Here is a 17,578-nt window from a genome sequence, read left to right as displayed (position 1 = left end):
AGAATCTCAAAGTTGATTTTAAAATATAAAACTTTAGTGCCAAATTTGCTAATAAATTGCACATTTCAAGATTGGAAGCAAATCAACATAAAATTTACATTTGACATATTCATATTCTCATATAAGATTTAGAGCCAAAGGGTTAGATTGGATGCAAAGACAACTTAAAATTAAGTTTCCAAAATAAGTAAAACAAAAATTAGGATCCAATTTTTTTCATATGCAATTTCCATTTTCAAAATTGTCACAAAAAAAAATTCTGTACATGAAAGGGTGAATCAAACCTTGATTAGTGCATGGATTTGCTTGAACATCTTCAATGGATTGGATCAATAAAAACTAAGAAGTTCCCTAAAAAAATAGGATTGAGTAGAGAAGATCAATGCTTCTGGAAGAAAGTAGGCAAGACTTTGCTATGCAATTGTCACTAGTTAAGCATTGGTGGGAGTCCCAAATAGTGAAATTGTGATAAACACTACACTAACGGAGTTGAATTTATATTTGAATTCATGAAATTATTTTGGAAGGTAAATAAATTGGGAGCAATTTTTACAAAATCTCATGGAATTACACTGGACGATAGATATATTGAGAGCAAATTTTACAAAATATATAAGTGATTTTTAGTAAGAGATGGAAAGAGGTAAAGACTGGAGAGAGGGAGACAGAGGGTTAAATAAGGGAGAGATTTGTGACAATTAAAAAAAGGGAGAGTGTGAGGGAGAGATTTATGTCAAAGTAACAAAAAAAAAAATTAAGAGACTAAATATGAAGAAATTTTTTATGTGTTAAGTTGTACAAATTAATAACATGCTCCAATAAGAGTCTAGAAAAGAAGAATTCAACCAATCAAAAATTTATTTGAAATTTTAAAATTTAAGATTTTGAGAAATTAGGATTTGGGGTTTGGAGGATTCTTAAGCAAGGATGGTCTCGTTTAATATTATAGTATAGATGTAAATAATATTAGTATTTATATTATCCATAATTATTTTAATTTATAATATTAATGTATAGAGCTTTTCAGTCGGGTTTTTTTTTTTTTTTGAAATATTGTGTTCGAACTAATCTTCTTGAATACAATTAATAAATTCTTAATTTGTAGATATTTTGATTCCAGTATACCATTTATGAATATTGATTCTTTCTATTTTATTGAGCATATTGTCTTTGTTATTGTTAGAATTTCTCCATTGATTATTCCTCTGTCCAATTGTTCTTTTATTTATAATATTTTATTATTTATTTCTACTCCTTTTTGATCGAGTAGTAAAGTTGTTTTGATATTAGAGTCAATCCAAATAGCCTTTAAATTATCATAATATTTTTTTGAATTTTATCTGTAACAGTATTTAATCTTTTAATAAAAATTGATAAATTGTTCATCAAATCTGAATTTGTATTTAGACTACTAGTTTAGTTTTTGTTTGGTCCTTTTGTTAGTGTATAGTGTTGGCTCGTCCTATTTAATTTTAGGTGATTCTAGTCGTAGAAGCATTAGGTCAAACAGTAGTTATTTACTAGTAGTTTTCAATACAATTAAGGTGAGATTTGAATAAGTTACTCAAAACTTTATTAAGAGGTTCAAACCGAGTATGGAAGATCTTGATGAAATTCAAAGACAATAATCAACTTTTAATACCTACCCTTCACTAAAAGTTAAGAAAATGTACCAATTAGGTTCCTTTGAGTCTAAATCAATTTCAATTATCAAATTTGTTGAAGGATCTCATTTTACCAAAGAGAATAAAGACTAAAATTATTTTCAAGAATGTCCATATAGGATCAGCGATCAGCTCAAGTAGGATTTATATAGAAAAGATCTTGACACATCAATCTATTTTACGCCTGCATGATGCGACGCATGATGATTTCAGTTCATCTTTAATTGGTCTATTGGAGAATAATAGAAATGGTAGGGACTAGTCGACCACACCATGGGATTCAGTTGAAATGGTAGGGACTAGTCGACCACACCATGGGATTCAGTTGATCAGGTCACCCTTCTGTCTAAGCCACTCTATTGGCCACCAAGAGGTAGTTGGCTGCCTATTTATTTCGTCAAAAACATTTTAATTATGATTAATGGAGCTGTCCTTTTTATTTAAAAAAAAATTCCTAACAAAACAAGATTTTTGAGCTTGAAAGTTCATTGCATAGTAAAGGTAGATGAAAAAGGATTTGAGCAATGCATGGTGGGTAGGAGTGTACAAAAATTACCGAAAAACCAAAAATTGGACCAACGAATCGAAACCATAAACGGTTTGATTTTTTGATTTTCAGTTTTAGTTGCGATTTTCAAAAATAAAAACATTCCATTTCGATTTCGATTTTAGTTTCAGTTTCAATTTTATGTTGAAACCAAACCGAAAAAAACCAAAAAACTAATTTATATAAAATATATATATATATATATATATATATACATATATAATATGGTTAGTAAAAATATAACATACAATATAACCATATAACCACTAAAAAATAAAAATCCTCAATAAATTTTTAAGAAATTATTTTTGTTAAAAGCACCTAACAAAAAATTTTCAACAACTTCATGAAAGGATTTTTTTTTTATAAAAAAATCAATTTAAAACTAAAAAACCGCAATCGAACCGCCACATTTTCAATTTTCAATTAAAGCATAATTTTGATTCGATTTCAGTTTTGGTTTGGAAATCCCATAACCAAAAATTTCATTTTGGTTCAGTTCTGGCCAAAACCGAACCGCACCGAACCATGTACAGTCCTAATGGTAGGTAACTTGCACCCCTAATGAAACAATGTCTTTCAACTTTGGAAGAAACCTAGGGGCAAAAATCGCAACTCATCAAACAGGCGTCATATTTAAAAAGCATTTCTAGTAGAATTCAGCCATAACAACAAACAGAAATAGCTACCTTCTCTCCTAAATATTCTACTCAAAAATAACTGCCCACAAAATCATTAGACATAACCAAATCCAAAGAAAAACACAAGATGGGTATGACAAATTACTAAAAGGAGAAAAACGCCGCTGACAAAACCCCCCATTTCCATTTAGGCCGCAAGGAATTAGCCCCAAGTGGCTGAAATTTCATTTCTTCTTCCCCTTGGCAGCATCGCCAGCCTTGGTCTACAAGTTGAGGAGGAGCAACAGAAGTATGGCGGTAAGTTAATAAAAAGGAAATACAGAAACCGATGCAACTATCAGCATAAACCAATTGAAAAACAAAAGATAAACACAATTTTCACCTTCTTCACTCCCCGGATCTTCTTTGCCCTGTTCTTCCTTTCCTTCATCTGCTTCCTAGACTTCTCCACCTTCGTGTCAAGCCCATTCTGCCATAGGCAAGTTACAGAGTTAGCATACTGGAAAAAAGATTTTAAAAAGAACAAAAAAGTCGCAGCACCAAAACAATTTCAAGGTCAGCAAAGCCAGTGCATGAATAACTTTGGAAATGACAGGTGAAGGAAGAAAAAAAAAAAAAGGAACATTTGCCACAAAATGTTCACTCAAAGAACACAGCCATTGAGTATCGTCAAAAATGCAATACTACCATACCAAAATGATCCAGGTCCCATCCACATAGAATCACAAGTAGGAAGGATTGCAGCAGTATCATAACAAATTTACTGGGACCAGCGGGTTTGTTTGAATTACAGATTTGGTGTGTACTCCACACGACTTTACTGTGCAATACACAACTTTGGAAGTGGATTTGTTTACTTCATAGTAATTAAACTGCAACTGTTTACGTCATATTAATTAAACTGCAAACTGATAAATTTATGTTCATCAGTGGTGCTTGTTAACATTGGAGAAAAAGTCAGGAGAATATGAGAAAGAAAAGAAATGAGTATCCCCATCTGTTTTAGTTCGCGCAAATCGAGAAAAGGGATAAAAATGGAAAAAAAAGGGAAAAATAACACAAGGGCTCTACAATGAGATACTCAAAAATTTCTTAGTTTTGAACACCTAGTTTGAGGATATTGAAATTAATAAAATATATCATATAATAGAGAAAGGTCAGGAGAATATGAGAAAGAAAAGAAATGAGTATCCCCACTTGTTTAGTTCACACAAATCAAGAAAAGGGATAAAAATGGAAAGAAAAAAAAAGTGAAAAATAACACAAGGGCTCTACAATGAGATACTCAAGAATTTCTTAGTTTTGAACACCTAGTTTGAGGAGATTGAAATTAATAAAATATATCATATAATAGATTGTTTACATTTATTTCAATTCATTGGTAAAATCTCACAATCCGCAGTCAGATTCAATTACTCTAGCCACAATCACGTCGCAATCCTCTTTAGGATCCCAATTTTAACAACCTTAATTTTAAGATAAAAATGCTCAAAAAAATAAATGCAGGTCAAACCATAAGAATTCCATCCAAAAGCCATTCAGACTTCCATATTTGAAAAGCATTAGGGATAATAGTTCCAAGAATTTCATAAAACTGATGGGTACTCTCACGAAGTCCATGATCACAAAATGGATAAGAATTTAAAGCACGTGATTATAAAACATAAATTTTCTATTATCATGAATTCTCAATCACACATTAGTTGGTATCTTCAATCAGCACTTAACCAGAATTACATTCAGGTCAATCTATAGCTGATTGAATTCAAACCATCCATGGGCTCCATTACAACTTAGTATGAGAAGGTGCAAATCAGCATTGCTTTCTATGACATATTACGAAAGAAAAAGGTAAATAAAAAAAATCAGTCTCAAACTGGATAAATTGGAATCATAAAATGAGTTCAGAAAACAGCACACAAAGTACAGCTCCATTCACTGGGGAAACCCTGCTAATATAACAGAGGAACTACACATGAATAAAATTAAATAACTGGCCAATATAATATCCAAGGAGCAAAAGGGAAGCTATAGCACATTTTTTTCGCACTTACAAACTAGCAGCTCAAAAAGAACTAAAAAACTGCTATCTAACTCCCTACCAAACAACATTAGGTTTAGATTAAGAAAGACCAATGTATCTTAAAAATAAACAAGAAAAAACAACACTAACTTACCAAATATATTAAAGTATAAAAGACCATTTTGATTGCTAGATATTAGCATGTTTAACCCTCGAACAAATTATCATCCACCATCCACACAGCTTACAAAGAAAAGATTTCACTAAACTAAACTCTTGGTCATAAAGAATTAAGACCATGATTGGGAGTTCAAACAAGGAGGATGGGTGGGAGCATGAACAAAAAGGGAAGGATGGGTATTGAAAGAAAGGAAGGAAGAAATACTTATAAAATCATGTAGGTTGAAAGCTTTATGCTATCATAAAGGAAAACGAGGCCGGCTACATTCTCCTTTTGAGATTTCAGAGATAAGAAAACAAGCGCAAGTTACAAACTCTATAGAATCACTACTCTCCCTAAAAAAATCCTTATTTTAGGGGACAAGCATTTTGAGGGCAATGGATTGAATGGTACCCTATCCCCCCTTCTATCATTAAAAAACATAGATAAGGGTAATGAAACCCCCAGCCCTCCAATCCTGTCCTTCCATACTTCCAGACACTCTTAAGCATAAATGAATATAAAATATCTTGTTAAAGATAAAATTGAACACCAGCTATGTCAATCTTAATATCAAATCATAACCTGTAAACAGAACAACATAACTCCAAGTCATTCATGTAATAATGCGCTTACCCTCAAGATATAACTAGATTCTAGACAATTCAACATTTATAAACAGGAAACCAAACGAAAGAAGAAGTTTACTCAACAACAATACTAATCATAAGCCTGGAGTATTTTCAAAGTCTAACTAATATGTGCTAAATTACTAATGAACAAACAATACCATTATCTACAATTCTAATAACCTGCAACAAGGCCAGAACAAATGCCAAACTTCCATGTGCCTACACTCTGGGGAACATCCAAATACTAGATAACTAGACATTCATAAACAGAAAAGGGAAGAATAAGAGAATCAAATAAACAAGAAAGAAAGGTCGGACATTTACCCTGATGAGCCTATACTTAGGTTCGTACTTCTTCGCATTCTCAACAGAATCATAAATCAAACCAAATCCAGTAGATTTGCCACCTCCGAAATGGGTTCGGAACTTGAATACAAAAATTGCACTAGGGTCTCGCACTTCATACATTCTTGCCAATTTCTCCTTCAATTCCGCCTAAAGTTCAAAACACAATGTAAACACCACAGATATACATGAATCTGGGAACCATGCATGATGATCAATGAAAATTACAATAATAAAAAAAAAAAAAGATATATAACTATTCACCTTTGAAACATTGGCCCTTCCAGGGTGTAGAACATCAATGACCTGCATCAAAGGAAAGAGAAAACGACTATTATACAGAATAAATCTAAAAGAACTACGTGAATGTCAGGAAAATGTAGGAGAGGATCGCAAAATCTTTCAAATGAGATTTTTATCTTTCCAGGATCTTAGAAAATAAATCCCTTATTCGATCGATTGAGGCTTAAACACCATTCTTTTACACACACACAAAAAAAAAAAAAAATGAAGACAGGGTTTTTCCATGAGCTAGATAGAAGAACTCACGAACTGCTTCCTGGAGAGAAGCCTGTTGGTCATGAACTTCCTTGTTCGGATGGTAACTGCCTTGTCCGCCATGGTCACGAGTGGGGAGCAGGAGCAGCGCAGCAGGAGCTGAGGAGCAAGAAGATGTCGCAGCACAAAGAAGGCAAAACGCGAAACCCTAGAGCTTATATGAGAAGCCTTAGACCTGGGTATGGGCGAGATCCACATGGGCTTAACGTGGCCCAAAGGGGTTTAGCCCAGTCCACACTACTGGCCCAGTTTCTCATTTTTAAAAATATAAGCCCAATTTGGGATTTGTAATGGAGTTTACAGGATGTTGCAATCCATTTTCCTATTTTTCCAACTTAAGCATCTATCCAAGAGAGATTATATAAGAGAACAATCTTTGTATAAGGTTGCACATCTAGAATGACCATGCATTTAGAAACTTAAATTTAGATTTAAATAGAATTGTACAAATTTTAATATAATTTTATATTATATATTATTTAAATTTTATATAAATTTAAATTTAAAATCTCTCCAAATAAAGGGTGAATTAGGGGTGGCAAAACGGGTTAATCGGCCGGGTTCGGGCGGATCATAAACGGGTCAAAGTTAAACAAGTTCAAATTTGAGTTGACCCATTTATTAACGGGTGAGTACTATGTAAACCTAAACTCGTACGATTAATAAATAGATCATAAATGGGTCACCCGTTTAAAAATGTATAATTTATTTATTTTAAATTTTTTTAAAGATTTCATGACATTAAAAAAAAAAAATACTCCATTTTATTTTTAAACGAGTCAATTCTATTTCTTTCACCTTTTTATATTGAAAAATATACATTTAAATAGAGAATTTCTAATCCTATTTTGGTAAAACAAATATCACAACAGTAATGGGCATTTGCATCTCCAGCTATCTTTCCTAAATTTTTTTCTCACGACTCATACCAACACTCCCCCTCAAGTTGATGCATACAAGTCTGTTGACCTAACAAGGCTTACAATTTTTATTTTGATGATAACAAATCAAGATAAGTTTATTATGGTTTTTAATATCACGAGCTAAGCTTGTTTTAGGCATTATGCTTGCCTGTGACCGCTTATCTCGTGTGCTTTGGATGGGTTTTCATCATGTAAATACTAGTGTATGGTTATTTTCTACTAATAGAGTCTTTGTAAGCCAAATAAGGCAGTATGACTCCTCAGTCACTTTGATGTTTCCTAGTGCCAGGATGATAATTACATAAAAACCTCTTTAGGGGAGGGTGAGTGTTCATCAATCATTGTAAAACTCACTAGCAATTGTCAACGTGCTTAGCCTACTTGCCTCCCTCGCTAAGTACAACATGTCAACGGAGGATTTGTTAATGAATTACGTTTGCTTCAATATTTACTGCTTGGTTGCCACGGCTTTCATGAATTGGTTAAACTGTTTCAGGAATCAGGCAAAGCACAAGCATTTCAAAGCCAAAATAAAAGCTCATGATGGACATACTTTGAAGGATGAAAGTTGATTGAAAACTCAAAGATGATATATGATCATGAAAAAGTAAAGATTTACATGAAGATCAAAAGATTAGAGTTTTAAGGATGTCTCTATATAAGTACTTCATATAAACCTCAATATAAATTGAATAGAAATTCTTAAAAATAAAAAGAAACTAAGAAAACACATTTTTGAAAAACCTTAAGTAGACTGCCAAAAATAAAGGGAATTAAACTTGGGAGGCAATAGGGTCCTAGGTGACTGCCTGAACCCTGACAAGTGCCTAAGTGATCAAGCCAGACGACTGCATGTGTCTTGGCAGGCGACTGTCAGCCTTCTGGATGTATAATTTTTATTATGGCAGGCGACTGCCAAGTCGTGACAGGCAACTGCCACTCGAACAGATTTTTTAAATGGATTTCTTAGGCTTTACTCCTTTTGAAAACTTGATGTTTACTCCAAGTAAACTTGAGGGGCAAGGAATTATCTTTTGAACATCTATAAATAGCCCCAAATATAATGATTTTAGACATTAAGAAATTTTCTAACAATCAAAGAACTCTCAAAGCTCTCAATCTCTCTTGTGCTTATCCTACGTTCATTACTAAATTGCTACTGATCCCAACTCCGAATTTAAGCTTTCAAAGTCTAAATCTTTCAATACACAAAAGATAAATTCAGTGATCTAAATTCAATTGAGGTTCAATCTTTTTATACTAATTTACATTGAAGTATATTTGTACTGAAATTGTACTAACAAACTCTGTTGTGAGAGTGTCTATTGTACACAAACCTTTCTCTACTTGTTTCTTGTTTATAGACGATTCAAGGTTGTTGGATCATTGTGCAAAGCGAGGGGATATTGTTTAGAGAGGTAAGCTCTAGCCTAATTGGTGGAATGTTGTAAACGGTGTTGTTCCGCCCGACAAAAGAACTGACCTAGTGAATCCTTTGGTGGTTTGCCAAAGGCGAGACGTAGGCTGGGTATAAGCCGAACCTCATAAAATCTTGTGTTCCTCTCTCTCTTCCCTACTCTTTACTTTTCAGTACACTTTATAAACTGCGTGGATGCTTTATAATTTCTGAATTTTTGAGTGTTTGGTTGTTAAATAGACTAGAAGATAATTTATTTTAGTTTGATCAGCATTGATTGCGGAAACCGAAAGGGACTACTTTGGTTGATCATCCTAAACTTATTAAACTGAAAGTTTATTTAAAAACTGAATATTGGGAAGAAGTGTGATTGTGAATTTCAACACTGGGCTTATACAAATCCAACAAGCATTGCATATTACTACTGGACTATTGTTACAAGAATCAAGTGCTTGGTTATTTCATTTTTAATTGTGGTTGATTTGGATTGATTGTTTTACATGTATTTTGTGATTGTGTTTGGGTTGTGTACATTGTTATAATTCAAAGGCATTTAAAAAAAATATAAATGTTTTAAAAACTCAATTCACCCACCCCCCCTCTTGGGAACTATATCCTATTTTCAAAGTCACTGATGCACAACTTGTTGAGTAAGTTGTGAAATTTTTTTTTTGATACCGCCTTCGTGAGTATGTTTGCTAATTGGTCTTCGGACTCCAAAAATGTAAATCGAATAATTTTTGCTTCCAGGTTTTCCTTGATAAAATGTTGATCCTCTTCCACATATTTTGTACGCTCATGTTGAACTGGATCATGGGATATTGCAATAGCAGCTCTGTTGTCACAAAAGAGATCCATTTCTGAAGTAGAGGTGAAACTTAGTTCAAAAAGTAGTCTCTTGATCCAAAGTAGTTCACAAAGCCCTTTTGCCATTCCTCGAAATTTTGCTTCAGCACTGGAAAGTGCTACCACCTTCTGTTTCTTGCTTCCCCATGTAACAAGATTCCCACCAACAAACATAAAATAACTTGAAGTAGATCTTTTGTCTGAAATATTTCCTGCCCAATCTGCATCTGTATAGCCATTAATTATGAAATGACTATTCTTTGAAAACATAAGTCTCTTCCCAGGCAAGGACTTCAAGTATCTCAGTATTCAAGTTACAACATCAATATGATCTTTATTAGGATTATGCATGAATTGTCTAACTACACTTACAACATATGCGATGTCTGGACGAGTATGTGAGAGGTATATAAGTTTGCCAACTAACCTTTGGTACCTCCCTTTATCTGTTGGTACTTGGTCTAAGTATTCTCCAAGTCTGTGGTTTTAAACAATTGGAGTATCAATTGGTTTGCATTCCAACATTCCTACCTCAGTTAATAAATCCAACACATACTTCCTTTGGGAAAGAAATAATCCTTGTCTAGACCTGGCAACTTCAATTCCAAGAAAGTACTTGAGTCCTCCGAAGTTCTTCATTTCAAATTCGGTGGTCAACTCCTTCTGTAATCTAGATATTTCTTTTTCATCATCTTATGTGATAATCATGTCATCCACATATACTATCAACATGGTTACCTTACCCAATCGGTGCTTTAGGAACAATGCATGGTTTGAGTTGCTTTTCTTGAATCCATATTTCCTCATTGCCATACTAAATCGCCCAAACCATGCTCGAGGCGATTACTTTAATCCATATAGTGCTTGTTGCAATTTACACACGACCTTGGTTTCAGTGGATGTCGTGTAGCCTAGAGGAAGATCCATGTACACTTCTTCAAGATTGTCATGTAGGAAGGCATTTTTTACATCAAATTGATGTAATGGCCAGTCAAGGTTAGCTACAAGAGATAACAATACCCTTACAGTGCTCAGTTTTTGCAACTGGTGAAAAAGTCTCTTGATAATCTACCCCATATGTTTGTGTATAGCCTTTTTCCACCAATCTTGCTTTGTACCTTTCGACTGATCCATCTGCCTTGTGTTTGATGGAGAATACCCATTTGCATCCTACTACTTTATTCCCTTCAAGTAACGGAACTATGGTCCATGCGTCATTCTTTAGTAGTGTCTCTATTTCTTCCTTTATTGCATGATTCCATTTTGGATCAGACAAGGCTTCTTGAATTCCAGTTGGAACTTGACTTGAGGAAAGTATATGCACAAATGCTCTAAGGGGTTCAAATAATCTCCTGGTAGACACGTAGTTGGCAATTGGATACTTTGATCTTCATTCTTCAATATCAGGAGAATATATATTCGATGGCTTGCCACGATTTTCCCTGAAAGGTAATGTATATCTAGTAGGAGTATTCAAGTCACTTGTGTTTGAAGGCGTGTCTAGAGTGCTTACCTCACGAATATTCTAAGGAGATGGGTTTGCAGATTCTAAGGAAGTGGAGGAACTTGTTTCAGTTTCCAAAGTCATATCATTTCCCAAAGATGTATTCTACTCTGTGGGCTCAACCAGTCTTGGGCTCGGTGCTTCATCTGTGGGCTCAACCAACCTTGGAGTTGGTGAACTTGGTGCTTCATCCGCCACTATTTCAATAGTTGGCCAATCATAGTGCAACCAATTATGCTCTTCATCTCGTGTTTCCCCCTGGAGATAAGAATTGGGGGCTGGGAAAAAAGTGTCGGTCTCCAAGAAGGTAACATCCATAGTCACACAGATACGTCGGGTAGAGGGATCATAGCACCAATATCCCTTCTGGTGCACGACATAGCCCAAGAAAAGACAACGGAGAGAACACGGATCCAGTTTGGTGCATTGATTTTTGTGAAGATGCACATAAGCCACACACCCAAATGCTCATAGAGGAAGCATCAAGGCCTATGGGTAGGGAGACATGGGACGCCAGAACCTGGATCGGAGTCTTAAACTTTAAGACTTTGGAGGATAGTCTATTGAGTAAATATACAGCTGTGGTCTTCGCATCAGTCCAGTATCGAGGCGACACATAAGCTCCATGTAGTAAAGGTCATGCAGTTTCAAGAATATGGTAGTTCTTCTGCTCAACTACGTCATTTTGCTGAGGAGTCTGAGGACACTATGTCTCATGAATGAGTCCATGGTATTCGAAATAGGTACGGAAGCACTGATTAACATACTCACCACCATTATCAAAGTAGAGAATGCGTAGCTTGGCTAAAAATTGAGTTTGGATCATTGCATGAAATGATTGAAACATGTGTAACACTTCATCTTTATGTGTCATCAAGTAAAGCGAAGTTATACGAGTACAGTCATCAATAAAAATAAAAAAAACCAACGAACACTAGACCCAATAGAGATAAAAGCAGGCCCCCACACATCAGAGTGAACTAAAGCAAAGGGAATAGTGCTTTTCTTCATACTTAGCGGATATGAAGTACGGTGACTTTTTGCTAAAATGTAGGCATTACATTAAAGATCAGACAACGCCACATTAGGGAAAAGATTAGGTAACAAATGTTTCAGATAACTAAAATTTGGCTGCCTCAGATGTCGATGCCATAGCCAAATTTATCGTTCCTTCCCATCACTTTGTATGTGATGAGCATGACCCATGCTGATGTCTTCCATGTAGTAAAACCCCCCTTTTTAGTACCACACCCAATTATCTCCTTAGTGAGAATATCCTGAAGAAGACAAAATCTAGGATAAAATAGGACAACACAATTTAATTGTGTAGTAATTTGACTATCAGAGAGTAATTTATGCGAAAGCGATGGTACAAGTAATGTATTTGATAATTGGAGGGAAGAAGACAAAGACACAGATCCGGCCCCCGGAGATACACCTCTATTAGCATTTGCAACACTAGTGCATCGCGGTGGAGATTTCGTAGTAAAATCGGTAACTGCAAAAGTCATGTGGTCTGTGGCTCCGAAGTCAAGTAGCCAAGCACCACGGTCAACATCACAAGGGGAGATAACTAAACCAAAACCAAATTTACCTATACTTGGGATGGATTTTGCATTTTTTAAAGACTCAGCTAGGGTGGAGGAAGATGTAGATTCGTCAGTATGGAAATCTTTATCAGCCATGGAGGGAAAGAGTGTGCAACTATTAAGAATACTTTTTTCCCAAATAAAAAATCAACGTGAACACAAGTAGTCAAAGAGCGAAAAGCTAGATCGGAGTGTTCTACGATTGCCCAATTACTCAGCAGAGACAATGGCCCTAATAAAGGTACTCCAATCCCCTCTCCGTCAATTTAACATCCCAAATTTTCACTAAATTTAACACACAACCGCTTCTCAGTTCGCAGAAGAGAAGTATAGGGCAAAGATGGAGTAGATCAAACCTGATGGCTAAGACGTTGGCAGATGGAGGGATGATCGCTGCTAGCAGGCAGCTGGTTCAGTGCGATGGCCGCGAGGCATGGTCGCAGTGACGCACAACAAGCTTTACATTATGTGCCGAGAGGATCAATCTGTCACCGTTGAAGGACAGGAAGGCGACGGTGAGCGTGAGGCTGGAGATTCAAATGGCTAGGGTTTAGGTTTGGCTCTAATACCATGTCAACTCTACAGTTAATTTTGCAAAAAATGATTTCTATTTCCCTCACTTTTTTACATTGAAAAGTATACATTTAAATAGAAAATTTATAATCCTATTTTGGTAATACAAATATCACAACAGTAATGGGCATTTGCATCTCCAAGTATCTTTCCTAAATTATTTTCTTATAGCTCATGCCAACATGAGCAACACAATTGAGCAATTTAAACCAAAACTTGATATTACCAAAATCAAATTGTTAGAAGGGGCTCAAAGCCCAAACAAAGTCCAACTTAAAGCTTGACGAATCTATTTTTCTGCTAAAATCAAAAAAGGACATGCTAAAGCAATTGTCAATAGTGGAATGACTCGAGTTTAGAGACAAGAACAAGTTCTTCCCACTAGTTTCTAACGTCAAAAAGGTTAAATCCCAAATCACATCCCTTGTTGGCTCAAAGGAGCAAACCCTAATATTACATTTGGTTCGCAAAACAGATATTTCTAAGAACATAATGGAATATAGTGAAAATTTTAGAAATAGAGGTAATAGTTATTTCTTATATATTTTTTATTATTTCATTCAAAATGTAATATGAAAAGAATAGATACTGTTGTGATGAAATTTGAGAGTAGTTTTTCCTTATTTATTATTTGTTATAGACTTAAAAAAAATTCATATTGTTATTTGCTTTATGGTAACAATATAATTTTTTTGTATCTATTTGTAATTAACTTATTATAATTAATATGTTCTTAGGAATAGGCATTCCGCACACCAAATCTGACCTAAATTTACTTGAAGAGATCTCTAAGGAACTTCAATCTTATTATGAGAACCTGCTTGAGAAAAAGAATAGGACATCATCTAGTGCAACCTTGGTTACTAGAAGAGCATTCTTAATTTTTCTTGGGATGAGGTATCTAAAGCAACTCTTTAGAAGAACATAAAGAAAAAAGAGATCAAGAAGGCTATGTTTTCATTTTTCTAGGATAAGCCTTTTGGTATGAATAGCTGCAATGCCAAATTTTTCAAGCACGGCTAGGCTATTACAAGAGGTGATTTCATCAATGCCATAATGCTCATTTTTTTAGGATTCAAAATTATTGAGGTAGATTAATATTAGCAATTTGATGCTAGTATCAAAAATCAAAAACCCTTCTCTTCCAAGCGATTTCCGACCAATTGCATGTTGTTACTTAATCTACAAAGGTCTCACTAAGATAATAGCAAATAGGCTTCAAACGTGCTTTTTTTTTTTTATTACTAAAAGAGGGTAGCACCTCCATTTATTTATAAATATACCCTCACTTTTGGTGGAGGAATACCGTGGTTACAAGATAAAACAAGGTTTCAAACGTGCTTGACCTTATTCATTTGTCCATAACAAATTGCCTTTATTAAAAGGAGGTTCAATCAAGACAACATCTTACTAGCTTAAAAAAGCTACTTCATTTCTATCATGTAATATCATAAATGTCAAAATACCTATTAAAGTTAACCTCATAAAACCTTGACTTTACTCATTGGGATTTTCTATCCATTATTCTTGAAAGCATTGATACCCCTTTGTATTTTCTAGCTAGAGTAAAGAATGCATCACCACTCTTTCCTACTCCATGGTGGTTAAAGAATGTACGCAAGATAGGCCTTGTTGCAGCCAAAAATTGAACGACATTCACGATCCCCGATCACAACCACCTGAAAAGAAATAAATAAGCAAGGCTTTGAGGGTCCGGGGTGTACTCCGGGGGATCTCTCCGATGCCTAAGTCTGGGATTGGCTTGAGAGGTTTTTTATGTAACAGTAAAGTAGAGTTTAGAATGAGATACCTTAGCTTCTTCTCTGAATCCCCATTTATAGTGATGGAGTTTGACCCAAGGGTGATGTGCCATTTATTGGCAAATTATGGCGCAAGCGTGAATCGCTTTGGTTGTTATAGCGTTGGCGTAGATTGTTTTGGTCATCATGAAACTGACGTCAATTGCTCTGGATGTGCATTTGACTTAGGTGATAATTGGCCTCAACAATGCTGGGCTATAGTCTCCTATGGACTTATGGTAAGTGATATATTTATGGTATATCAATTGCCCCCCTTTCAGTTTCGAATTTTTGAAGCTTATTTCCAAAGTTCGAAAGTTGTCATGTTTGTTTTTTATTTTTTTATCTTTGGCGAGCTATCTCCCTATATTTGGCTTCTCCAGCCAAAGGGCTTGCCGAGCCGATGTTGGTGGCTAGTCGACTTATCTAAGCCGAGATTAAAGCAGTGTTAGCTTTTACCAAGTAGGTTATTGCTTCACGAGCGTTGCTCGTAAGTTAGGCCGATTCTTCTTTGTCTAATAAGTTGTGCTCATTTGTTAGGCAGTCTTCTGTCCTTATGAGCACTGTTTGCCAGTTGGTCCGATTCTTCTTTGCCTTATGAGATGTGCTCATTTTTTAGGTAGTTTTCTGGCCTCACGAGCATTGCTCGTCAGTTGAGTCGATTCTTCCTTGCCTAGTGAGTTGTGCTAATTTTTTGGGCAGTCTTCTAGCCTCACGAGTGTTGCTCGTCAGTTGGGCCAATTCTTCTTTGCCTAATGAGCTGTGCTCATTTTTTGGGCAATCTTTTGGCCTCATGAGCGTTACTTGTCAATTGGGTTGATTCTTCTTTGCCTAATGAGTTGTGCTCATTTTTTGGGTAGTCTTCTGACCTTATGAGTGTTGCTTGTCAGCTGGGCCGATTCTTCTTTGCCTAATGAGTTGTACTCATTTTTTAGGTGGTCTTCTGGCCTCATGAGTCGTGCTCGTCAGTTGGGCCTTATTTGTCTAATGAGTTGTGCTTATTTATGAGGCTGTCAGTCTAACCACTTTCGAAGCGACGTCTAACCACTTTTGAAGCGACGTTGTAGTCTTTTCGCGACGTCTACTGCCCTGCAGGAATGTAATAAGTGCACGTTAAATCATCCATACCTCGGGAAGTCACGAATTCTTGGAATTAGCACCACATCAGCATTTGTACGAAGATTTTTCATATCTTTTCCCTCAAGACGCACACCCTGGTTATGCATTCCTACCTCCTCGAGATGCCAACTTCCTCAAGATGATTTTATTCAGTTGTTCCAAGAGGTTTAGTGGTAATCAGGTAAAGTATAATAGTTATATAGTGTTTCTTTTGCAGGTACATGTATTGATTTAATTAGTAAGTAGTCTTTTAGTTTTATATATGTAATCTCCCAAAACTTAGAATGTAACCACGATATTCCTTCACCATAAGTGAGGGTAAATAATAAAATAAGTAGACTGTTTGCCTCTATAAGATGGTAGATTGTATGGATGATGTTCAACATAGATGGTAAATTTCGAGGATGAAATTTTATAAGGATGGGAGAATGTAAAAATCCAAGAAATCAATCAGGGTCTCGTCAACGAACACAAGGGATTCGTAGACGAGGATACATGAGAGTCTCGTCGATGAGAACACGTTTCGTCGATGAGAAGATACCAAGAGGGGGGATTTGGCAGTCTGAAAATCGTCGACAAGGGGTTTAGGTTCGTCGACGAACTTCTTCAGGGACTTGTCAATGAGATGATGTGTCTTATCAACGAATTTGGGGCTATAAGTACTCTTAAAATCGGATTTTCACAAAAATCTGGCGCAGGAAACCCTTTTCTTTCTCTAAAATGTCCCTCTCCCCTTCTCTCTTCTATCCCAGCTCCGTTTCTCGCTAGATTGACGATCTGAGGCCACCACGACGCTCCTGGGAAAGTTCTCTGCAAGTCTGCTAGGGCGGATCATTGGTGGGAGTGATTCGAATTTCATCCTAATCTCATGGTAAGGCATTTTAGTCAATATTTATATTTCCCATAGTTATAAGAAATGTAGTATACGAAGAAATACTGATATTTTGTTCTGGGGGATGTTGTTTTTAGGGTATTGAGTGGGGAATTCTACGGGTGTAGGGCTAGAGTACAATAGGGACTTTTCAGAAATTAGGTAAAGGAATTATGCTATGCTAGAGGTTTTAGAATGCATATCAGAAGATTGTGTTTATGTGTATATCTACCAACTTATTGATTAGTTTTTCCCATAATATTATTATTATTAGAATTACAGCATAATTACAGAGATTGGGCATGAGATTTTAATTACATAGTTTTGTGGTCTGAGTTTATTATATTTTAGCATGATTGGTTATGCA

At 35.5% G+C, this 17,578-nt stretch overlaps 1 protein-coding gene across 1 annotated transcript; it reads right to left on the bottom strand.

Moving 5' to 3' along the window:
* Positions 1-2,827: 2,827 nt before the first annotated feature.
* On the bottom strand, positions 2,828-6,825 carry LOC131153402 (small ribosomal subunit protein eS24z). Its single transcript, XM_058105686.1, has 5 exons — positions 6,562-6,825; positions 6,277-6,318; positions 5,992-6,162; positions 3,235-3,321; positions 2,828-3,115 (listed from the first exon to the last, which is right to left on the bottom strand). The coding sequence occupies exons 1-5, from the start codon at positions 6,766-6,768 to the stop codon at positions 3,077-3,079; spliced, it is 546 nt and encodes a 181-aa protein (XP_057961669.1). The 5' UTR covers positions 6,769-6,825; the 3' UTR covers positions 2,828-3,076.
* Positions 6,826-17,578: the final 10,753 nt, after the last annotated feature.

The sequence above is a fragment of the Malania oleifera genome, chromosome 4 (assembly GCF_029873635.1).
Source record: "Malania oleifera isolate guangnan ecotype guangnan chromosome 4, ASM2987363v1, whole genome shotgun sequence".
NCBI lineage: Eukaryota > Viridiplantae > Streptophyta > Magnoliopsida > Santalales > Ximeniaceae > Malania > Malania oleifera.
The sequence above is the reverse complement of the archived record's forward strand: the minus strand, read 5'-3'. Positions and strand labels throughout refer to the sequence as shown.